The 24,904-nt window shown below is 32.4% G+C and overlaps 2 protein-coding genes and 1 long non-coding RNA gene across 4 annotated transcripts; 2 read left to right on the forward strand and 1 right to left on the reverse strand.

The window, feature by feature from the left end:
* The first annotated feature begins 2,442 nt into the window (after window positions 1–2,442).
* LOC108197713 (uncharacterized) lies at window positions 2,443–9,105 on the forward strand. Its single transcript, XM_017365407.2, has 12 exons — window positions 2,443–2,663; window positions 3,924–4,064; window positions 4,599–4,729; window positions 5,556–5,684; window positions 6,147–6,304; window positions 6,415–6,515; window positions 6,938–7,090; window positions 7,223–7,278; window positions 7,395–7,455; window positions 8,139–8,259; window positions 8,341–8,451; window positions 8,786–9,105. Exons 1-12 carry the CDS (start codon window positions 2,574–2,576, stop codon window positions 8,881–8,883), a joined length of 1,350 nt encoding a protein of 449 aa, XP_017220896.1. The 5' UTR covers window positions 2,443–2,573; the 3' UTR covers window positions 8,884–9,105.
* A 6,375-nt stretch (window positions 9,106–15,480) lies between these two features.
* LOC108199199 (uncharacterized) lies at window positions 15,481–17,150 on the forward strand. 2 transcript variants are annotated; one of them, XR_001802330.2, is made up of 5 exons: window positions 15,481–15,666; window positions 16,048–16,193; window positions 16,283–16,346; window positions 16,460–16,531; window positions 16,650–17,150. It is a non-coding gene; the product is annotated as an uncharacterized LOC108199199 (long non-coding RNA). The 2 variants fall into 2 exon arrangements; XR_010289642.1 differs by having other exon boundaries at window positions 15,485–16,193; window positions 16,650–17,149.
* A 3,896-nt stretch (window positions 17,151–21,046) lies between these two features.
* On the reverse strand, window positions 21,047–22,872 carry LOC108198013 (uncharacterized). The gene is made up of 3 exons (XM_017365798.2): window positions 22,695–22,872; window positions 22,423–22,560; window positions 21,047–21,317 (listed from the first exon to the last, which is right to left on the reverse strand). Exons 1-3 carry the CDS (start codon window positions 22,783–22,785, stop codon window positions 21,301–21,303), a joined length of 246 nt encoding a protein of 81 aa, XP_017221287.1. The 5' UTR covers window positions 22,786–22,872; the 3' UTR covers window positions 21,047–21,300.
* Window positions 22,873–24,904: the final 2,032 nt, after the last annotated feature.

Here is a 24,904-nt window from a genome sequence, read left to right on the forward strand (position 1 = left end):
TTGTTTCGCTTTGTTTTCTAATATTCATTTTTGTTGTCTCCCGTAACTATGTAATTTCTTTTAATTTTTAATTTATTAATTCTTTTCCAGTACCAAGTTTCTATATTATTTGCACATTAAAAGTTGAACTAATTTCTTTAATGTTTTGAGATCATGTGATTTTAAGTTATCCTATCTATATAAATATGGGGTTTTGTTTAGGCGTCAAAAGTTGAACTAATTCATGAACTTTTCTAGTAAGATGAGTTGAGATCAGGTGATAATAAGTTATCTTTTCTAGGGCCCTGTTTGGAAATTAGAGGTTTGGGGTAAAATTAGAGATTTGAGATGATTTAGAAGTTTGACCACTAGAATCCGCTAAAATTGATGTTTGGTAGTTAGCGGATTGAAATAGAGGTTTGGATCCAAAAAGCTAATTTTGAAAAAGCTACTTTGAGGAGCTTTTTGGGTTAGCGGTTTGGGTATGTGTCACAAAAAGCTCATCAAACAGCTATTTACCAAACAGTTTTACAACAAACCGCTAATTCAATCCGGTAGTCAAAACATCTATTTCAATCAGCTAGTCAAACCATCTAATTCAATCCGCTAACCGCTAATTTCCAAACAGAGCCTATATAAGAATGGGGTTTTAGTTTGGCACTTTTATATATGAATGGGGCTTTTTACGCACTTTAAATAGGCCTTGTTAGATAGAAAATGTTGACTAATATTTGTGCTTTTATGTTTTACTTTAGAGAAGGCCCTCATTTTTCAACTGAAAATATTGTCTAATGGGGTTTTATCATGTTCAATTGGTTAGTTTAGTAAAGCCAAAATCTCTATGATTAAGGGTACCACTCAAAAACCATATATGTGAAACGATCGAGCCATATTCTAGATACTAGATAGTGTTTTGATGAAGAGTGCTCGGTATTTTAAGCCCCAGGGATGACTAATCACACAATACCCGTAGGGCATACATTGATCCAATTTGCAAACTGTAGATTTGGTAATTTATTAAGAGACTACTTGACTTTCCATATTTGCTGCAAATTATTTACAGGTTCCCAATTGAAAATTTATTGTCAGAATGGCATACTTATCCAAAATGTGTTTGCAATTGCAACATGATTATTGTTGTGATTGACAGACTGACACCCAACTTGCAAACTAAGTCTTCAAACTATGAAAGTTTGCAGGGTTGAATGAACCAATAAAATATTTTAAGTGTATGCTTTCTTGGGTTTAGTAACCCCATACAAGATTTTTCTGTTGAATAATCCTCTAGTTACATGGTTATAACGTTTAAAATTTGCGCATCATGAGTCACTTGCAAATACCAAAGGCATATAAACAAATTATCGACATTTTAACCAATTATCAAAAAGAAATGGTGATTTTTCTTTTACAAAAGTTTTGATAGTGATCTTACATTCATATTTTTGGGCAGTTTGTTTATATTATTTGATGATATACTAGCACAAATCACCACTTTTAACTATATAAACATCATTCATCTATTTACACAGTAATATATCTTTATAGAACTCAATCACAAAGTGCATTCATATATAATTTTATTCGTTATGAGATGATATGTGGTAAAAAACAAAAGTACTTTCATTAACCACAATGTAATGTAGTCGAGACAAACCCCCGACGGTCGATACAACCAGGTTAGAAAGCAAATTATATACTAAAAATAATTTAGTTTTCATTATATGTTTTGTGGTTAATTCTTAATTAATTGTTGTTAAGAGCCAGACATTGGAGTTGTATTATTGTTGGAACCGGATCATAGTTATTGGTTTATCATTGTGAAAATGATGTTTTTTCGGTATAACAAGCTGACTAAGTAATAAATTGTATCGTTCAAGATTTCGAACGGCCCTTTTCTAGCTAGTAGTTATATTTGACTCAAACAAAATTAATGTTCAATTTTCTCTTTTTAAAATTGTATCATATCATATTCAAGTTGTCATTTTTGATTGATTCATTTGTTTGCTAATATTGATCTATTTTATCTTGTATCGCTTTTCATTAAAGTTGTCCTTTATTGAGTGATTAATGCTTGATAATTAATAGAAATTTGTACAATTATTGCAAAATAGTGTGTAATTGGAGTAACCTACCTAGTCCACCATCATATCTACATTATAATGGGGAACACAAGCACCAACGGTAACATCTTGCATATATGATTTCTAACATAAAAGAATTGTGATAATTTATAAATTGGAAATAATTATTTTGACGTGGCATAAAATTTCAATTTACAATTATAAAATATCGGATTATAAATATACCCACACATAATAGACTAATAGTTAGTGAATCTAGTGTTGAGACCCAACCCCGGCCATATACATTAGGCCCAATTCACAAATATAGACGGCCCAGTGAATGAACAATATATGCCGGGTATTATCATATGAAGTCAAAATCCCTAGTCACAATTAGTCATCGGCACAATCCTCAATTTTCTTTTTAAAATTTCTAGCCACGGCAAGCCCTGCGCACAATCTTCGTTGTTCTTTAGCTTCATTTTGCTCCATACATTTTTGAGGATAGTCGTCTTATTGATATATGTCTCTATGTCTACTCACCTCCCACTTGTGATTTTGATCATCGTGTTCGTGTGTAACATGGATTCTATCGTGATTAAACTCGCTAAATATTTATTGGTAAGTTATATCTCAAATTTTCATGTTTTGATAATGATATATTCATTAATTTCATTTCATATATGGATAATTGTGCGTAGATTATCCAATCTAATTGTTTTGATGAAAATTGTAAGGCTATAAAATGATTGTTTATCATTTGTTTTTGATTTATAATTAGATCTACCGATCTCTTTTAATGTAAAAGTTCTTTTTAGTCGGAGAATAGATTATGAGTGCTCTTAATTAGTAGGATTTGGTAGTCTGGATACGGCTTCATAAGTGAGATTGAGTTGAGTTTTATAAGTTGCAAGTTCAGTTTTTATTCTGTTATTTATGTTAACGACCGTCACCTAAATGCAAGTTTTATTTTCTTGAATTATGTAAATGTAAGCTTTTTGAGTTCAGTAACCCAATTTCAAGTTTTGGGTCAGTTCGATTATGTTTTAGCCTATTAACCTAAATAAAAAAAAGCAATGTTAGTAGTAAAAAGTTGGAAGTTATGAGATGATGATGATGAAAGAGAAGATGTTGCACAGTATATAAAAAGTTTATATTTGGGTGCAGCCACCACCATCTCTTGGTTAATTAGTAATTTACCAGGGGGAAAGCTATATATGTTAGAATTTAATGAGATAATGAATTTTTAAGATTTTCTTAATAAATAAATTATAATTTAGAACTTAATGGTACAATGTCATGTTTTTATGGTCACGCCACTAGCAGTATCCAACTTGCCACTAAGTCATCAAAGAAGTTTGAATTCAACTCACTAAACTAATAACAACTTTTTTCTTTTTTTTTTTATCACAAAACTAATAACAACTTAATAAAGTGCAAACTTTTTTAGGTCTAGTTACGCATATACGTACAAGTTTTTCAGTTTTAGTGACCCGGCCCACTTGTAAATTGTTTGTCAGTTGAGTGACCAACTAGTCATATAATATTTTTTTTCATGTGATAGGCCATTGAGCGAAAACAAGGTAAAAATTATCCTTATTATTTTTCAATCGTATTCTTATCTCAGTGTTATGTGAATGTGTGTGAACTTGTTGAAACTACTGTATTGTTGCTTCACTAGTCTACCTATAACATAAAATAGCAGTCACTCAGGTATCTTTTTTTTACAAATTAAGTTTTAAGAAACTTGTTGGAGAATATATTATGCCTTGTTATTTGTTTATTTATCATTTCTCTTTCCGTCACAATGTAGTTTGTATTTCCATTGGGGAGCAAATGCTCTCCTGCGTCGTAAAGCTAATTTTTGCCTCTTCCTCACAGGCAAAAGCATATAAAGGATTAGGAGTAGCAGCCGTTAAAATGGTTCAGACAAGAGAGCTATGTGGTAATATCACCACTTCTGTGAAAGGGAAATACAACTTTAAGGAGGAATACATAAACAGAGTAGTGTCAGAACCTGCGGTATGCTCTTATATTCACAAGCACATATATATATTTTTAATTTGTTTAGTCATAGTCATGCCTCTAATTGTGCTTGTATCCGGTGGGAGAAACCTGGTTATGAATTTCGGTAAAAAAAATTTCTACTGAAACTTTAACTTGTAGCAAGAACAATCTCAAGTCTGTTAGATGTGTATGCTGTTATACAGTAATTTTTCCTAATGCCTTAACAGCATAGGTTCCATGTTGTTTTTTTTATCTAATTTTCCGAGGATAACTCCTCACCAAACTACTACCAGTAGACCTATATATATGTGTGTTGGAAATTACCTTCAAACAGTAACGGTAACATTTTATTGTTAATGTGTGGTGCAATGAAATTTGACAAAGACATGCGTTTGAAATTTGAAATTTGAATTAAAGGCATTATTAGCAAATAGCAATAGGTCATTTTTATATATGTTACTTCATTATTAACATAAAGTTTACAATTACTGGGCCTTGTTACCATATCTACGATTAAAGTTAAAATGTTCTGTTTGTTTGATACATCAGATTTGGAGGTATAGTATGACAGAGAATATTTTTTCATGGACCTTCGAGCAAGCTGATATTGTTGTTAATATGCCATATGGGGATATTAGAACTGACCTTCTAATATCGGGTGATTTCCATGGTTCTCTCAGGTAATACTTGTTGGAGTGAGTATTTATGCTAGATTTTTCTTGAAATCTTGTTCAAGTTCTGTACATGAATCTGATGCATATGATATATACATGAATCCTCAGTATGAATATAATTTACAAATTCCCAGATAATTCAGAGTTAAATTATACTAGTTCAGTGAATATGTTATCTAGTGAATATGTTATCTTGTAATTATTTATATTGTATCAACCTATTTCTGAATGAAATTATTAATATCAAAGATTTTAGAGAACAAGCACTACTTAGAATATAGGGTTAAAAGTGAGCGGATAAAAGTGACCGTCACTAAATATGACCAAGCGCAGTCATTTTAATGTCAACTTACTAAACTGTAACACCAAAAACAAAGTCTATTGAATGCAGTCACAAAGTTCTGGACACTAACGACCGAATATAGTCACTTTTCGAAGTAACTGATATCCGTGACATTTACCTACTAATGTTGCCACTAATCATGGTCACTCATAAAAAATACTAAACATACTCGCATTTTCTTATTCGTACTAAGTGAGAATTTTCCGCCATATATAATTTAAGATATTAGAAAATAAAAACGGCCACAATCGGTCACATTTACAAACGCGAACGAAGTTAGTTTCTTCTCTTTGCATAATCTTATTTTAAACACTACCCACATTCACTTATAAAATGTAATTATGGTTTAATAAACTAAACTTTTTGCTTTCAATACAGTTGTTAAATTATTGCTATCTTATATATATTATGTAATTGGACCATCTGCCATACATGTTGTATTCCTGATCATTGCATATTCTTACTTTTTCGAATTATGTTTTTTTGCAGTTTTCATATCCATGAAGAGACGACACAGACGCCTGTATCTCTGCGGACACTTGAGGGAGCTTCATTTATTTTACCATTACCTATAGGATGCATAAAGAAGCTCGGAAATACTGGCCAACACAAGTTCTTGTATCCTTTATGTGTGTGCAAGGACGTAAATATATTTTTTGATGATTGTCAATTCTATTAAAGTTAATATTAAATCACACGCCTCTACTAAGCCTGAAACCATGACTGTTGTTGCCAAGAGAAGAATTAATATATAAGGATACTTTGAGAAAATGTTAATTTTTTTGGGTTTCATGCCAAAATTGAAAAGAAAAAACATCATGCATATTTTCTGCATTATGTAATTAATTTGATGTTACTGTTAGTTGAGTTTCATGTAGACAATCACTTGGGATGGGGAGTTGAATTATTATTATGCATATGGGTGAAGATTGGCAATCACTTGGGATTAATACAGAAACATTTTTCAGATGTAATATTTGTACTAATAATCACTGTCGGTTCACATGGAGAGGTCATGTGTAATTGTCAAATGATAAGAATTAGGCAATGATTCAATCCTTGACAGTAGGAAATTAACAGGATAACTTCCGGTGGATCTGTTTATGTGCTTAGCCTCAGCGACCCGTTAGTGCTCCATTCACCAAATCCAGTTGGAATTAATTTGGGAGAGATAGCCTCATGTACGAGTTATATCTGGACTGCAGATTGTAACTTTAATGGAAGTCGAGCATTAATTGGCAAGTTCATAGCTTCTTAAACTCATTTTTATATATACAGATAAAGATATGTAGTATTGTTCCTCCTAATTCTTTTTCCCAAATTAAACCTTACCTTTTTGGTGGTGTAGGCACCAACGGCGGAGTGGCATTAGTGCATATTGAAACTGGATCAGTGTCATGGGCTTGTCATTTCAAGAGCGATGTTAATTCAGTACAACTGGATAACTCGGTAACAACCTGCAAAATCTTATTTTCCAGGCAGCTCTATATTATATTGGACTCGAAGTTGGACAAGTTAAACATAATTATGAAAGTGATGATTTATCTATCTTTTATACATGGATTTTGATTTCCCTTTGCTGTGCATTATATGATTTGCTAATATATATATCTCTTATGAGAATGCTTTATAAATATTTGAGAATCTTTTACGAGCAAGCAACAATGACATCAAAGTACAGATATTGCAATAGATTAAGCACTCACCAATAAAAAAAACACACAAACACAAACCTTTGCTTTCTTGTTAGGTTAGCATCACAGCAGTTCTATGATAATTAGGAAATATTAATATTATAACATATTAATAAGTAATAACAGTTACTTTCTTTCAAATTTGATTTTCTGAGTACTGAATTTGTTTTTTTATAGGAGAATATTGGATTATGCGGACTGGTAGACGGAACAATTTTGTCTGTTGATATTCGGCAGAGGCCAGAAAGCAATGCTCTGCTGCTGCCTGCACACAGTATTCTCTTGGATTATGGCAATAGTCAATTAGATAGTAAGAAACGATGGTTTAAGGTATGCTTCCCACTTTAACACGCATGTAAATTCACATGATGGTTTAAGGAATTAAAATTTACATTTTCTAACTCATGTAATTTTTATTTGTCTATTTTTATATAACATTTGGTTGAACGTGACATTATGAAGCTTCATGGGAATATATATTCAAATGGCACAATATCAACATCTTCGTCTATTACATGGTATGTTGATGTTTTGCCGCTTATTTCATTTGCATATGCAACCACATATGGTGCATTCACATTTCCTATTACCCATATATACTAATTACAACCCATGGATTTGGTTTAAATTGTAGCTTGACATCACTTAAGCAGCATAACGAGTACTATTTTTTGGCGAGCTCATTGGATGGATGTGTAAGTTCTTTTCCAAATTCGTTATAGGGTTCTACTTATTTAGTGCCGTCACACACAAAAAGTGTAGATCCAAAATTTGTAAATATCTAATAGCTTAGCTCTGGAAAAGTCTACTACCAAAAGATGTGGATTCCGAGCCACCAACAAGGAAACTAATTCCTGCAAGAACGCTTATAGAATTTTTAAGGTAGAGGTTTTCCTATAGAGAAAACCTAAACTTGATATCTAAGGCTCTCTAACCCTATAAGAACAAACAATATCCTACAACTATAACTATGTCTCTGGCTTGATTTTCAACCCTTGAGATGCGTAGTCATCTTGTAAACAGTGAGGCCTAGTCCCCACAAACAAGAGCAGTCATTATAGCACGCACACTACTCAAAACCTTAACAACTAATTGATCATCCTAATTTTTATTCCACAACAATATGATTCAATTTAAGTGCCACACCTCTGTGTGGAAATGAAATATTCTATATATATATGTACATAGTTGTAAACAAGCTAAAGATATGATCACTTATCCTCCTCACCCCAAAAAAAATAAACTATTACAAATGAAATTATTTGCCTGTAGTAACTTCTTATGTCCAAAATATATTGCTATTGCATTTGATATCTTGGGTGGAAAATGCTTGCTTTGTACCTTGTCACAGTAGTCATTACATGTTTACTTAATGCAGATCAAGCTTTATGACCATAGAATGGTTAATAGAGGGGCTGTACTCTCATATGAAGGGAATGCAAGATTACATACTAGAATTCAGCATGTAGTGGACCCATCAGAGAAATTTATCATGACAGGTCACAGTTTGAAGCGCTCCTTTCTTATTACATAAATTTAGCCATTAAAACAATAGCTTACTTATATATAAATGAAAATAGGTGGAATAGACAAGAAGGTGCGGCTCTGGAGCATCAAGTCCGGAGAACTACTATTTGAGAAGTTGTTTATGGATTTTACACCCTCACAATTCTGCTGGGGAAAATCCAAAGGTATAGCTCACTTAGAACATACAATCACTTTAACTTCCTAACTATCATGGATATCTCTTGAGGCACAATTATTATTTCTAAAATTCATGCCCAGTTGGACATGTAGTTATCACTTGCATATTATTAGGTTAAATTTGAAATAATTTCAAATATTTAATGACATTAATGAGTTCAACTCTATAATGATAACTTTCTAGTGGAGACTATATATGTGCTCCCAGCAATACAGTGTAAATATATTATTATGCAATATGTTCTGCTTGAAGTAGGTATAGACTCTGAACTCTTTGATTCAATAATAGCCATATAACTTTTTCCTGACATTAATTGGCAGACAATTGCACAAGGATGGCCAACATATATAATCAGCATTCTTACTTTGGAGAAGCATGGGTTGGTTCACCCAATGGTCTATACAGTTTGACATGGTGATAATTTTCGTCAAAATAGAGAATCAGATTGATCATCGGCAATAGGTTATCGGCAATAGGTTGTGCAAAATTAATTGAAATATTTAGTCATGATAGATTGTGGAAGGTTAACTTTCATACTTTTTAGAAAGTTAATGATTGATAATGGAGACGTATAGAAAAGTGTACACTATATATAATGAACAAGTTTTTATAGTAGTTGACAAGTGTACTTTAAATTTAATTATTTTAAAATGACAATGGATAGATGAAAAGAGAAGAAGCAAGATAATAAATAATAGAGAAATCTAGCTTCCTGAGCTTATACCGAGAATAAGCACTCTCGCTTTCTCACTCACGCATATAGTTTTCAAAAAATAAGAAGCTAGCTCTTTTTATCTACTCAAATAGTTTCCGAAAAGAAGAAGTTGGCTTTTTGTCAAAAGAAGCCACATGGTGCTCAAACACCCCCTCTATATGTCCAACATCTAATAATACTACAAAAAAGATCATAACTTACATTTAATGACATTTAAGAGTTGAAAACGATAAAACAATAACGAGACAAACACATTCGGTCATTTAAAACTTAAAAGTGACTAAATTATTTCTTTTGACAAAAAGAGACTAAATTATTTTAAGTTATCCCTCAACTTTTTGGTTAGGTGGATACTAGTTTGACCATCCGAGGCCAAGCTAGCAATCCATGTCATCCATATTTAACAACATTTAAGTCAGACTTTTGATATAAATTCCATTCACAACCAATGGTCCAAATTATTTGGTCACCTCTATATTTAGACCATAAATCATCTTAGTCCACTTTGACCAAACATCTGGATAGTTTGACCATATTATAATTATAACAAGATTTTTAAAACATTTAAATTTATTATCATATTCTAATAAAATTAATCAATTATAAATTTTATAGATAGAGTTTATGAAAATTTTCGATTAGTTTCAATTTTCAAAATAATAAACAATAAAATGGACGAAATCATGTTTCCTACTGATTATGCCAACGACGTGCAATTTTGATGATGTCGGGGTAGGGGTGTTCCAGATGTCTGTCCATGCTCTCCCATATATATATATATATATATATGTGTGTGTGTGGGGGGGGGGGGGAACAATAGCAGTCACTCCAATAAACAGGGCCATTTACGATGGATAACTTGCGACAGATCACCTTTGCGCGTAGTCACTACAACAAGCAGAGCCATTTACTACGGATAACTTGCATCAGATCACCTATGCGTCTGAACTTACGACGGATTGTTTTATTTTAATAGGACTTACTATTGTTGTATACCTATATTCATGCGCTCTAGTTAAACATTGGTAATGGACCTTGATTAAATTAATCTTAAATTTTGATCAAGCAGGTGTTAATGGCCACGACAGAGACGGAATTTTTCTGGTCGTAAATTAGAAACTTACGACGAATTTAAAGCTCAATTTCCATCGTAAATACCCGATTATGTTATAGTGATCAATTAGTATACTCTTTAAGAGTCTTTGTTTGTGTAGCACAGTCAACAAGAAGATGTTGTGTTTTGCTAGCAGACAATCCTCTCACTTTGTGAATGCTATTTATGAATACTTTTTTGGTACTTGGACTAGTACATGTATGATGGTAGTGTATTATAGTGGTTTTGAATACCTTGTGATGAAATATTGATTCCTTACCCATTACTTTCTTGTAAATTCTAACATGCATCTAATATCAAAAAGATAACAAAGAAATTTTTAGTTTGGTTTAAAACCGAAACCATAAATAAAAACGGAAATCACACCAACGGTGTATGGTTTGATTTTGGTTTTTGATTTTTGAAACCGAATAAATTTGGTTATGATTTGGTTTCTGGTCGAAATCGAACCAAACCACGCTCATCCATACCAACAACATCTTGCTTATATGATTCTTAAAATAAAAGCATAGTAAAATTTATAAATTGGAAATAATTATTTTGACATGCCATAAAATTTCATTTTACAATCATAAGAGATTAATATATCGATTATAAACACAGAAATATATAATAGTTAGTGAATCTAGTGGTCATAGTTTGAGGACCAAACCCCATCCAAACCCGTATACATTAGGCCCAATTCACATATATAGACGACCCAATGAATGAACAATATATATCGGGTATTATAATATTATATAGTCAAAATCCCTAGCCACAACTAGTCCTCCGCACAATCCTCCATGTTCTTGTCAAAAGTTCTAGCCACCACAAGCCCTGCGCACCATCTTCGTTGTTCTTTAGTTTCATTTTGCACAAAACATTATTTACTATAGTCATCTCATTGATATATATATCTCTATGTCTACTCACCTCCTGATTTTGATCATTGTGTTCGTGTGTGACATGGGTTCTATCATGATTAAACTCGCTAAATATTTATTGGTACGTTATATCTCGAATTTTGTCTATTTTGATAATCATGTATTCATTCATTTCATTTCATATATGGATAATTGTGAATAGATTATCCAATTTTATTGTTTTGATGAAAATTGTAAGACAGTATAATGATTGTTATTCATTTGTTTTGATTTATTAGATCTACCGATTTCTTTTAATGAATATGTTTTGAAATTGTAGAAGTTTTTTGGATCGGAGAATAGATTAGGAGTGCTCTTAGTTAGTAGATTTGGTAGTATGGATACAACTTAATTGATGGAATATGCTTAAGTCGTAATTAGGTTAATGTTCAATATTGTTAAAATTTTATTTAGCATCATTAATATTTTGTTAGTAAAAATAATATATTATAGAAAATATGAATTAGGTCTAAGTCATCACGGTCAAAAGTCAAATTTTTATTGAAAGTGTCTACTTTCTCTAGATAAATAATTACATATATAAAGAGAGAAGAAGAAAATTTAAATTTAATCTAATAGATAAGATAAAATTTAAATATATTTTAGTAAAATATTAGTAGGAGAGTATGAATTGTTCAATACATATTATATTATATATGTTTCCATAATCTTTTAGACAAAGCCCGCTTTCACACTAGCGCTCTAAAAACCCTAAAATTGCAAGATCTTCTGGACTAAACCCCTCTCCCGCTCGCCATTTAAAATACCCTAAAAATTATAGCAGCCTCTAATTTTCTCCATTTTCCCAAGAATACCACAAGGTCTCTCACAAACTCAAATTTTCTCATTCCAATCTTTGTGTCGGGATTTATATCATGGAGCCCACAAGAATCACAGTATCTTCCTCTGGTTTAATTGAGCCTAAACACATAAATTTCATTCATTTTTTTTGAAATTATTGTTCAAAATTACTTATTGATTGTAAATTATATGTAAGAATAATGAATCTTAGCTTTTGCCCATATTGAATTTAAGAATTGTGGATTGGTTTGTGAGTCTCTAGCTAAATGTTGGTCTCCACCCATTCAAGACTTTTATTTGAATGTGTGGTAACTGGTAAGGTTGGAAAAGTTTTGGAAGTAGTACGTGCTTTGCTGTTGTGATTGTATTACAGTATATCTTTTACTTTGTAAATTATTTTTGTATCCATTGCATGTTTCTTTAGCAATTGAGTATGTATTTAGGTTGGGAGTATATGCACCTTCTTCCTCCTACCTCTTAAAGCAAATTTGTATTCTCTACATACCTTACAGGGAAACTCATATCAAGGATCAGAACTAGCAACGGTGAAGATGCTCCAGACAAGGGAGTTATGTGGTAATGTGACCACTTCTGCTAAAGGAAAATGCAACTTCAAGGATGAGTGCACAAAACACCTATGGTATGCACTCTTAATCACATTCACTTATTAATTTTCTTATTTATATACTTAAAAATATTAATACCCCAGACTGGACCTGGCTTCTGTTTTCCCAAAAAAAAAAAAAGATGTCCTTATTTGTGGATGCATTTATAGGACACTTCTTTTCAAATGCTAGGTTCGTCATGATGTATTTCTATAGTTCCCTCCTACATCTTTATATAACCAAACTATTAATTTTGACCACTCTCCGTTTAATTGACCATTAAAGTTAACAGATGTGAGGTTTACACTTTGCACCCCACAGTTTTAATTTTTTTTTCATGATATGCTAGAAATATGTTAGAAATTGTTTCGCGGTATTATATGCTAGAAATTGTTTCGCAAGCATTAGTAAGTAATGCTTGCTAATAATCTCATACTATATCTTGTTGCTTACTTGAACTTCTTTCTCTTAAAGTATCAGAGGTTGCATCATTGACAAGGATTTTTGACGAGGCAAGCACATTACCAAATAGAGCCCGAACCTCGTTACAATGGACTCTGTTTAATTGGATGATAAGAGCGCAAGACAATATTTGGACAGAAGACTGCAGGAAAACGATGTATAAGGGGCCATCGAATTTGCTATTAAGGAGCAAAATAGGTTTCCAAACCTCAACAGACTTTTAAGGTTTCTAGGTAACATTACTGTGCAAGTCTCCCCTGCAGATGAGGAAGTTGACTGGTATAGTGTCCTTGGCGTTGATAGTTCAGCAGATATAAAGACAATGAAGCAGCAGTACGTGAAACTGGCTAAAGATAACAAGCTGATCAGGTCGCAGGAAGTACATAAGCTTTTTAATAAAGCATGGGATACCTTGTCAAACAAATTCACCAGAAGAGACTACGATATGAGGAGAATATAGAGAAAAATCCAACAGGATGCCTTTGTTGTGAAGCAGGCAAGCTCATCTACACAGCTACTTCAGCCAGCACCTGTTCTCCATGATTTTTCTGAAAATAAAAGTAGTGGTCTAAAGCAAGTTTCTTCAGCACAAGCAGTTGAGATGGCACCTGGTCTATACAATGTCCCCGAAAATGATGGAATACACTTGACATCAATTCCTGCAGTTACTAATTCAACACAACCGACACCTGATGTCTACAATGTATCAGGAAATAAAGAACCTGGCCCGAGCTCAGTTAGCACAGATACAGCATTAATTCAGCCAGCTTTAGGTATGTGCAGTATATCGGGAAAAAAGAGAAGTGGCTTAACCATGCATGATTCCCTCTGATACACACTTGATTCTGCCACAGCAAGGTCAGTCCAATACACCGGGAAATGGAGGAAGTGGCCCAAACTTAGTTCCCTGTGCTGCACAATCAATTCATCGAAGGCCTGGCATGTACAATGTATCTGGAAATGAAGGAATTGGCCCCAGGTTGGTTTTCTCATCTGAAGAACCATTTCAGCCAGGGTCTGGTATGGTCAATGTTGCAGGAAATAGCAGAAGTGGTCCAGGGTCAATTTCTTCATTTCTGTTTTGCAAGCATTAGTAAGTAATGCTTGATAATAATTGAGTTAATTACACTTTGTAACCCCCTAAATTTGCTCCAAACGCGAACTTTAAAACGTGGCAATATACACTCTACACTTAACATTTCCGTACAAGTTGCAACCCCTAGTCACTATTCCGTCCAAATCTGCCGTTAACTTTAATTGTTTGAGAGGTAACATTGTGTATATTAGTTTCCAACAGCTACTTTACATCTGTGACCCCTCAAAGTTTATGTATTATATTTTTGAAATTATTTCTGAACACACACAACGATGTAATAAAATTCAAAATATTTTTTAAAATATGTAATAAGATTTTCTTTTAAAGTAAAGTAGGTAAGTTTTAAATAAATTCAAGTTTTAAAATTTAAAATTTAAAAGTAAAGTAGGTAAGTTTTCTCATAATCAAGTAAGTCAAAAAAATAGAAGATGGGGAATTTCAAAGTTTAACAAAGGGCTTCACTAAGTCCCACACGGATGAGATGTAAGAGATGTATCATCTCATTCTCTATATAACAAGGCTATGAAGCCAACACTTATAAACAAACCAACTAAGACAAGTTGCTTGGTTTTGGACTATTTATTTGTCTCACATCGAGGAGATTTTGAATATATCTCCTTCTCAAGTCTATATAGGTTCATTTGTTAATTGGAAAGTCAAAAGGTAGCCTAATTTATTAACTAAAAAGGTTATAGATTCTAAATATGCTAGTATGAAGGCCAACAATTTACTCTCATAAAACTAGAATTAAGATAGAAACAATCATTTAAGTTCCACATTGAAGAATTGTAAGAGGTTCATCTCACTTTCCTATAAAAAAAACTCAAAACTTGTATACCATTTGATTGATAATGAGGTAAAGTCTATAAAAGACTCAAAACTTGTATGCCATTTGATTGATGAGGTAAAGTTGTCCCACATCAAAAAGATGTGAGTATAAGACTCAACTTTATTAATATTGGCTCAATAAACATTGGGCCGGATATAGTTTAAAATTTAAAAGTAACAATAAAGCATTGTGATCATTTATGAATTGAAAAATAATTGTTTCATGACATAATATTTTGTTGTGCAACCATAAGAGATTAATATATCCATTATAAAAGTACTAATTCATAAAAGTTGGTGATATAGGCTATATATATATTATGTTCGGCCCAATGAATGAGCAATATATACTCGGTATCATCATATATTATCTTGTCAATTATCATATATCGTCTTGTCAAAATCCCTAGCCACAACTGCCGATCCCCAAATTTTCATTGTTCATATCAAAATCCCTAGCCACAGCTGCCGATCCGCAAATTCTCATTGTTCTTGTCAAAAATTCTAGCCACGACTATCCCTCGGCAAAGTCCTCGTTCTTCAGTTTCATTTTTGAGGATAGTCATTTCATTGATATATGTCTCTATGTCTACTGACCTCCCACTTATGATTTTGGTCATTGTGTTCATGTGTGACATGGATTCTATCATGATTGAACTCGCTAAATATTTATTGGTACGTGATATCTTGAATTTAAGTATATATGTTTTGATGATCATCTATTCATTAATTTCATTTCATATGTGAATAATTATGCATAGACATTCAAATTCAAGGTTTTCGATGAAAATTGTATAGCAATGAAATGATTGTTTTTTTATTTGTTTTGATTTATTGAATCTACTTATTTCTTTTAATGGATTTGTTTTGAAATTATAAAAGTTGTTTTAGAATAAACTAGGAGAGCTCTTAGTTAGTAGAATTTGCTAGCCTATACTTAATTGCTGAAATATGCTTTAGTCCAATTTAAGTTTTACTTTTCTCAGTCCACTAAAAAGTGTTGTTTTTGTTGGATAATTAGTAGTTCACTTTGTTTATTGCTTTTACTTTGTCTAGATGGAGTTAGGTACCATATCAGATGGTTCATGGAAAGCTTTTCGGTAGATGGAGATTGCCTGCAGCCCATGCTACTGAATTCAACTTCTATAAACACTGATATGTACTTTATAGAAGGAATGAATTACAACCTGTTGGTCATCTTTGTATCCTTCTCTAACATTTTTTGATGAAACTTTATGATTTATTCGTAGCCTGAGATTGTTTGATTTTGCTTAACCATCTGACATATTAGATCTCTTTCCTTCAAGCTCTTCTATTGCTTCAGCAAATGAACCATATATAGCAGCACACAATTTGTAAGGGTTTCTTCTTGATAGCTACTAGCAGTTTTGTTGTTCTGGAACACTTATACTTTATTGAATTTTATGAAAAGCATGTACCAACTGTTGGGTTTGCATCATACTTACAGGCAGTTGGTAGAGTATCAATTTTGGCAATTGGGCCATGGATGCTTTACATCTGGTAGTAGGAATCGCAGCCGGTAATTCAAAATGATAGTTATTCTATCACTTTGGCTTTGTTCAAATTTTTATTTTTCTTTTTAACTATTTCCCGTTGCTTACTTGTGCTCTCCATCACTGTAACTTCTGCATCTGCAGATCCCTTATTCAGTGCATTTGCTACTGCTGCATTTTTGAAGTTCAGGCCTCATGTCTTGGTATCCTGTGTTGTTGTGCTTGCAATATAAACTGAGGTAGTGTTTGTCTTGATTTTATACGGATGAAGAATTTGACCAAGAGTTTGTACACATACTTCGTCGACAGAGCTGCATAGTGTTTTCCAGAGGAAGTTCTGATTTTATACAGATGAAGAATTTGACCAAGAGTTTGTACACATACTTTGTCGCATAGTGTTTTTCAGAGGAAGTTCGAGATATCGAGGAGTTACTCTAAAAAATTGCTATATGTTATTATCTTTCTAGTTCTTGTACGCTTTTAGTTATTTGCAAAACTTGTAGGCTTTAAGTTATTTGCAAGACCTGTATGCATTAAATAATTTTTGTAGCTCATGAATTTTGATGGTGCTTGTGATTTTAAGACTGATTGATTGTAATATATAAATTTGATGGGAAATGCAATATTTAAAAGGTTTTTTTAAAAAAAAAATTATTTGTGGGGCTCACCTTTTAGAAATACATCTTTTGCAACACACCACTATGTTAGTATGTTACTATAGGATCTCAAAGATGTTACATTATTCTATAACAACACAACTAGATATGATAGATTAGACTAATTTTGGTGTTGCTATAAGTACTTATACTTACTGCTCAGGACCCAACATGGGTTTGGTGTTACTATAGCCTTTTTTTGACCTATAGCAACATCAGATGCGGTCTTTTCAGACACATGTTTGGTGTTGCTATATACCATCTATGGCGTAGTGCAGGCATTCATGTTAAGAAATGTGCTTAATTGCCGAATGTTAATTACAAAGGGGTAGGACCTGTTTGTATAACAATGAGATGAAAAAAATTGGATCTTTTAATCTTGTACATATTTTTTAAATTTAGTCCCAGCTGTGTATCAATTCTTTATGGTTCAAAACCAAGTGTAATGTTTTACTATTCTGCCAGAAATGTAGCAAGAAACTGATTAGCATTAGGCATGAAGAGGTTCATATTTCCTCATCAGTTTGATCCTCAATATTTTGGGGAGAGCTTATTATTATTATGTAGTGTCCGAATCCAAATTAGGTGCCAACCTAAAGTTGCAGGTCATCAGGTACGCTTATACATGCCCGACCAGGCCAGCCTGAGAAAAGAAGATCTGTCAAGATTCATACATTTAACATGATGCAGAGATGGAGATTTTATTCACAGAGAACAAATATCATTCGATTTGGTACCTTTTGGAATGGGAGATTATTTAGCAGTGAATCGATTAGAATTGTAGCGAAATGGATGAACAGAGCCATAGAGAACCGTTCCTGCAAGTAGATAATCCAATTTTTTTTGGTTAATGGAATTACAGAAACCCAACATATTCTTGCCACAACTAACTTTATCGGTTCGGATTCAATTACTAACACAATTTTTTGTTTTTTTCCGATTATTAACAAAATACAGAACGTGATATAAAAGATTACAAGAAAACACGAGTTCTGAACATTAAAAAAAATAAATAGGACTCAATTCAATACCGGGACATTGCTGTCAAAGATTCTCTATTACGCTAAAATACCTCTTAAGTTTTTTCAGAAACAACATTCACTATCAACACTGATTTGCAAGAGTAGAAGAGCTTTGGCAGGAGTTGCTCTCCTGATCTTCTTTACAGTAAAGCAGATTCCAGAGAACTCAGTTCAGTTACCGTGAATATGGACCCCATTATTAGCTAATATTCCAGCAATGATGATGTTTCTCAGACAAACTTTAGCCATTTGGTCCACATTATTATGTACTCAAGCATATATATAAGTTGATTATGTACGCATCTAGCTACGTGAGGCGAGTGTTGGAATCTTGTCAAATATAAGATGCTTAATTATCGATAAATAAAAATAAATAATATGCATATCTTCATCTCTCAATATGTGTGGTTTCAAAAAAAAGCTCTATCTGCAGATAAACACAACATGTGGTTATAGTACAAATGAGGGATCCATTCTGAATCCAGAACATAATTAATATTTGAAAAAGATGAAATGTAACATCAATCGATACACTAAATATTCGATCTCATAGCATCCAACTGCTCTATGTTAATGTGATTCGGGGAGTAAAAGCCTACAATTAGAAGTTTATTATAGAACTTCTTATTGTACATGATAGAGAAGCAGAAAACTAAGAAATATACATGCATTTTAATATATGTATTTTCTATCGAGATTTAATATATGTAAGATAGAACTCATGATGAGTTTCTAAACTACCTATTTGAAATAGGATTTGGACCACTAGGAACTTCATGAGCACTGGCATTGACAGCTCGGTCTCGCCACATTGATCCTTGACGGGATTGAGATGATCTACAAGCCTTTCTATGCTGAAGCCTTGCCGGAATATCTTGTTGCTTAGTAGGTTCTTGTTTGTTGATACCAGTGACTGCGGAGTTGTTTGTACAGAGAGTTGTTAAGTTTTGAAAGTTTGATTTGCTTGCAGCATTGAAAGTATCTGATGCAAGGGGTTTTGAGGTGTTTTCTTGATGAGGCATGACTGGCACAAAGAAAAAGAAGATGATTAAGAAGAGGATCATATTGTTGTGATTAAGCAGAAGTGCCATTCTCCCTAGCCATGCATACAACTTAGAGAATCATGATAAACCCTCATTAGTAGCAATGCTATAAATAATGTGTGTGTCAGTGGGGGGCTTAAATACAAATTTCAAACTTTACTGTTTGTATTTGTCAAGTGGTGGGTAAGGAGCAGGAAGAACTTAAAATGCTATAGAAAACATACATGTATGACAAGAGAAGAGAGAGTGTGTGAGTGTCCTGAATCTCATGTTTTCTTGTCTGTTTTTTGAAGGTTAGTTCAAGTGAACTGATATATTGAACTACCATAGGTAACATATTCGGTTTTCCCTTCCCTATGTGTACGATAGGTCACATGTTCAATTTTTTATTCCTCTTATGTACGATAGGTCACATGTTCGTTCCCCTTCCCCATCAGTAATTTATACTATCCATGTGGCTCGTTCCAATTAAAAAAACAAAGTTTGTCAAGGGCAACAGCGATGCATATCGCTATCATCTTGCGCACGGAAGGAAAAGCACAATTTGGACCTAAATTTAACACAATTCAGAGACCTTAGAAAAGAAATTGACAGTTCTCAGAGGATGAGACATACAGATGAAGCCAATGAAGTTGAATTCAGTGGCATGCAAATTTCTAGAAATGAAGATTAAATGACAGACACATGCATGTTAAGCTGACAAAAGAAAGAGAGGCCAGGGACACTTGGAGGGACAATTTTATACATATAACTTGGCAACTAGGATAATGCACAAAGGTATGTTACAAAAATAATAAATGAGGTGTTATTAAGTCAACTAATCAGCATTTTGGGGACCCTTGATCTATAATCTTATTAAAGGCCTGCTCTCAGCCACAATACATTCACATAGGCTAGATTTCTCTTTCACTGAGTTGAGGAAGTACTCGGCTTGCTAGCAAAGCCTGCAACATTATTTGAAAGCTCTGGTCCCCAACGTACCCAGAAATTTGTTAATCTAAGTTCTGGATGTTGCAATTAATGTTAAATTCTGTTATAGAGTCTCTGAGAAATCTGTATCTTTGCCTAGCTCGCCCTTGTGAACAGCAGTCAGCACTCAGCAGGACCATAACCAGTTGTTTTATTTATTCAGACCTCGTGACCTGTTTGTCTACTAAGATGGTCACACGGTTATACGAATGAAAAGCTCTCTTAGAGAACATAAAAGTGTTTGTAATATATTTGTTTTACTTTTATATTTTTCTTTCTTAGTGAAAAAAGCCATAATTGTAGCCTGTCTAGGAACCTGCAGCTCTATAACCTACAGTAAATCGGACTAACCGAGTGATGGATAACCCAGTGAGTGGGAACTCCCTCCCATACGTATGGTTTGGGATTCGATCCATCTTTGGTGAAATCTTCCCACTATCTCTTAAATTCTCACCAGCTCGAGTGAGCGCTCGATAGCGAATGAGGTCCGATTCTTTCAGCTGGTAGACAATCTTCTGTCTGCGAAAAGGTTGACAGATATCTTTCTGGGCAAAAATCAGTATACAATTCCATTAGCACTTTTTCCCTAAATTATTCAGGCATTCCAACTTTGCAGAAAAGGAAAAATAAAAAACACTTGGAAACAAATCATTCTCTACATATGCAAACCACAATTTAACTCGACAATTAAAAGTTCCATTAGCTCAACAATTTTAACTCACTGGATGCATGAGTTCAACTCAACTACAATTTCTAGGCACTCTAGAAAATATGCTCTGGCTGATACCGACAAACTGCAGAGGAAAATATGTGTTATAACATCGAAAATGATGTGTGATTTATGTTACAACTTTGACAATAGAATATCTATTATTAATTTAATCCATTCATCATAAGAAACTCTAGTAATATTTCAGCATCATGATACATTAACTTTCAAAGCAGAAAATTACAACTGAATGCCCAGAAGCAGAAGAATAACACACATTGCTCAAGCATCCACAATAAGCCTAGCAGAAACAACAATCAATCTTGGGAAGTGAATGCCAATCACCAAGATGTCAACTTATTTATTCCATGCTAATTACTACCAGAGTCCACAATGCTAATCATCGTCTTCATCTGCAATTTTAAGTTCCACATTTAACAAAAAACATAAGATTAATATGCAAATACTAAATACTTATCCAATTACAAAATAACTATAGCTGAACAAGTACTTCTGGAGGAAAAGACGACTGGAATAATAAAAGCATCAAGTTATTTATATGTCAAAAGCACCGGCATGTAAAAATTTGACAGCTGCCACTAATGTAAAATGCAGTCGCCAATTCCTGGTGTGAATATTACTATTATGTGTTGTGTGTCTAGTTATTGTAAAAAATGCAAGGATGAACTTGTTAATTATCTGACCAATGTAAACGCCTATTTATATCCAACTTAAAAGACAACGACCAACTATAGCCTAGTTATCAATATTTGTTAGCAATATCTTGCAACTAAGATTCATCTTTCCTCTCTTTATGAACATTTACCCAAGTACTGATGTTTATTTCAAATTATCGTTTTCTGTTATTCGAATCAAAGATGATTTAATCATCATTTCTGTTAAATGCACTATAAGATTCTTCAAGTAGGAGTGTGAAACCACGTCAAGACAATGTGGAGCTTATTCTTTAAGAGACTCACAAAACGTCTTCAAACCCGCTAATCGCAAAGTGCATTATATACTAAAAGTCTAAAACCCAATGTTCTTGAAATTTAATTCTTAATTACTACCCGAAGGCCAAAGCACACAAGTCCCTCTTACACTACAAAGCCATACCCTAAAACTTCCGAAACCCATTCCACTAATACCATACTCCCTCAGTCTCAACAAGTTGTTTACGTTCACTGTTAGCACGCACTATAAAGTATAATTCCATAACGTTTTTCGTTTGGATAAAAGTTTAAACATCAAATTTTTATTAACAAAAGAAATTAAAAGAATATTTATGGAACTATAGTTTATAGAGACCTTAAAATACGTGTCAAAAAGAAACATAAAGAACCCAGGACAGAGGACAATGCAACAACATATCCAAACATTTCCGAACTACCAACATTGCAACATTCAACACAACCCTATAATTTCACAACTCAAAACAACACAATCAGACATAAAAATCCAATCTTTTCAAGAAACAAACAAAACAAAAATCTTTCGACAGGAAGAAACATAAATTACCAAAATAACGGCGCTCATTAGCAGCCTTGGCTTTCTCGAGCATTTTATCGAGATCTTCATCAAGCTTAACTTCCCACTTAACCAACTGATTCACAGCAACTGACCCAATTCCCATCCCCAAAACATGCTCCCATGGATCTTTTTACATGTACCAACAAACCCAAATCAGTCATGTACACATATACTTATAAAAACATGTATGCATTGATGTATGTAAATTCTTGATCGTGTGTAAAAATGTGAAACTGAGTGGAGAAATAAAGGGAGCTTACGGCGCATTAAGGGGAGTTTGCGGAGGGCGTTTGAGTAGATTTGGGTGCTGAAGCCGAGAAGAGCTCCGATCAACGTCGCAGTCGCCGGCATGTTTTGAGTGGTGGTTGGAGATTAGCCGGCGAGATAAATGTGAAATTTGGATGAACGGTGGAATTTGTTTGAATTGATACTGATATGATTAAAAATGGGGTCCTGTTAACACACAGTTTGTCTAGCGTTGGATGAATTATTGAAGGGTTAGGATTAAAAAATATGCTTATTTACGCGAAACGTGGGTCTCAGTTTACAGACTCCGCGCTGAATTTCAGCGGAGTGACACAGGTGACCTAATGCTATATAAACATAAACATGTTTATAAAACAATACACAAACATGTTTATAAAACAATACACAACTTATCAGTGAAAAATAATTATAAATAAATAAATTTAAAAATTTGTACTAAACAAATAATTACAAAACATAAATTTTAAAAATATCATTCCAAAAAATTAAAGTTACATAAAAAATAATAAATTAAAATAATATATGGTTAATATCAAATAATTGACATATAAAAAATAGCTAAATGTCTTATAAGAAAAAAATTAAGATATAAATCTCATTAAAAAATTGTAAAAAATAAAAAATATATATAATTAAGAATTATCCAAAAAAGATTAAAAAGCTCGGAACGTAGATATAAATCTCATTAAAATTATCTATTTTTATGTTTAAGGTGTGAAATTGTATTTCAACTCTATATCATATAAATTTATATTTTTATATAAAATTTATATCTATTGTAAATTCATATTTGAGTGGTATGAATCTGAATAGTTTTAAAGTTGTATATTTATATATTTCAGTATATTATAGTTAAATTTGTCTACGTTCCCAGCTTTTTAATCTTTTTTGGATGATTCTTAAGTATTTTTTTTCTTTATTTTTTACAAATTTTTAATGAGATTTATGTCTTATGTTTTTCTTATAAGACATTTAGCTATTTTTTATATGTCAATTATTTGATATTAATCATGTATTATTTTAATTTATTATTTTTTATGTAACTTTAATTTTTTGGAATGATATTTTTAAAATTTATGTTTTGTAATTATTTGTTTAATACAAATTTTTAAATTTGTTTATTTATAACTAATTCTCACTGATAAGTTGTGTATTGTTTTATAAACATGTTTGTGTATTATTTTATAAACATGTTTATGTTTATCTATAGCATTAGGTCACATGTATCACTCCGCTGAAATTTAGCGCGGAGTCTGTAAACTGAGACCTACGTTCCGCGGAAATTAGTAGCGGATAGGTGATTCATATTTTTTTTTAATCCTGACCTTTCAATAATTCATCCAGCGGTGAACAAACTGTGTGCTATCTAATTGCCTTTCAACAACCACTTGCCAAGGAACAAGACCCTTAAAAATGTATACTAATTTTATAAAATTTGCTGGTTTTCGCCTTTTCGACAATAATTACGAACATAGTTGGCCATGTGAGCTTTATCAGTTATCACCCCAATCAATTGCAATAAAATATTCTACTATCCAATTTTTCTAAATTCAATTAAATTTAAATTAATACAATAAATTAACTATAATATATTTAATATATATTGGACTAATATACCGATTATCATTCTAGTTAATAATTAAACGAATTCATCGACAAATCGTGCCTTTGCCCATTGGTTTTGATTTTCGTTTTTTACGAAACTAAATTATATTATAAAAAATATTATTATTATTATTATCATGTTATATATTTATAAACTATAATATATTATTTCATTTTCTTGAATAATATTTATTATTTGAAAATATTAATAAATTTTAATGAAGCAACATTCTTTGATTGGATACTTTTAAATAGTTTTTATTTATTATTTGAATTAATTTTAATGGAGATATTCTAAAAGATCCATCAGATAAAAATTATCTAAACATTTCAAGTTAAATTATATATCAATTTTAGTCGGATTGGCATTACAAGAATCTAAACAAATTATGTTTTGTTTAATTAAAAATTTATAAGTTGATTTAATTATATTTTGGTCCAACAGTCAAACTTTTGAATTATATGTTGATTGGTGATTTTCAAATCAAAAATATTATATTAATACAAATAATAATTTATAAGACTATACTTTACAGAAATATTAGTATGTATGTTGAGCCCTTTTTCCCCTGACGTAAAAAATTGAAAGGAAAAAAAG

The sequence above is a fragment of the Daucus carota genome, chromosome 1, assembly GCF_001625215.2.
Source record: "Daucus carota subsp. sativus chromosome 1, DH1 v3.0, whole genome shotgun sequence".
In the NCBI taxonomy this organism is placed as follows: domain Eukaryota; kingdom Viridiplantae; phylum Streptophyta; class Magnoliopsida; order Apiales; family Apiaceae; genus Daucus; species Daucus carota.

Coding starts and splice junctions, on each gene's coding strand:
- LOC108197713 (XM_017365407.2), top strand. CDS start 2,574: ATGTCTACTCACCTCCCACTTGTGATTTTGATCATCGTGTTCGTGTGT. Junction 2,664..3,923: donor AACTCGCTAAATATTTATTG/GTAAGTTATATC, acceptor TCTTCCTCACAG/GCAAAAGCATATAAAGGATT. Junction 7,091..7,222: donor GTAAGAAACGATGGTTTAAG/GTATGCTTCCCA, acceptor GACATTATGAAG/CTTCATGGGAATATATATTC.
- LOC108198013 (XM_017365798.2), bottom strand. CDS start 22,785: ATGCCGGCGACTGCGACGTTGATCGGAGCTCTTCTCGGCTTCAGCACC. Junction 22,561..22,694: donor CAAACTCCCCTTAATGCGCC/GTAAGCTCCCTT, acceptor ACATGTAAAAAG/ATCCATGGGAGCATGTTTTG.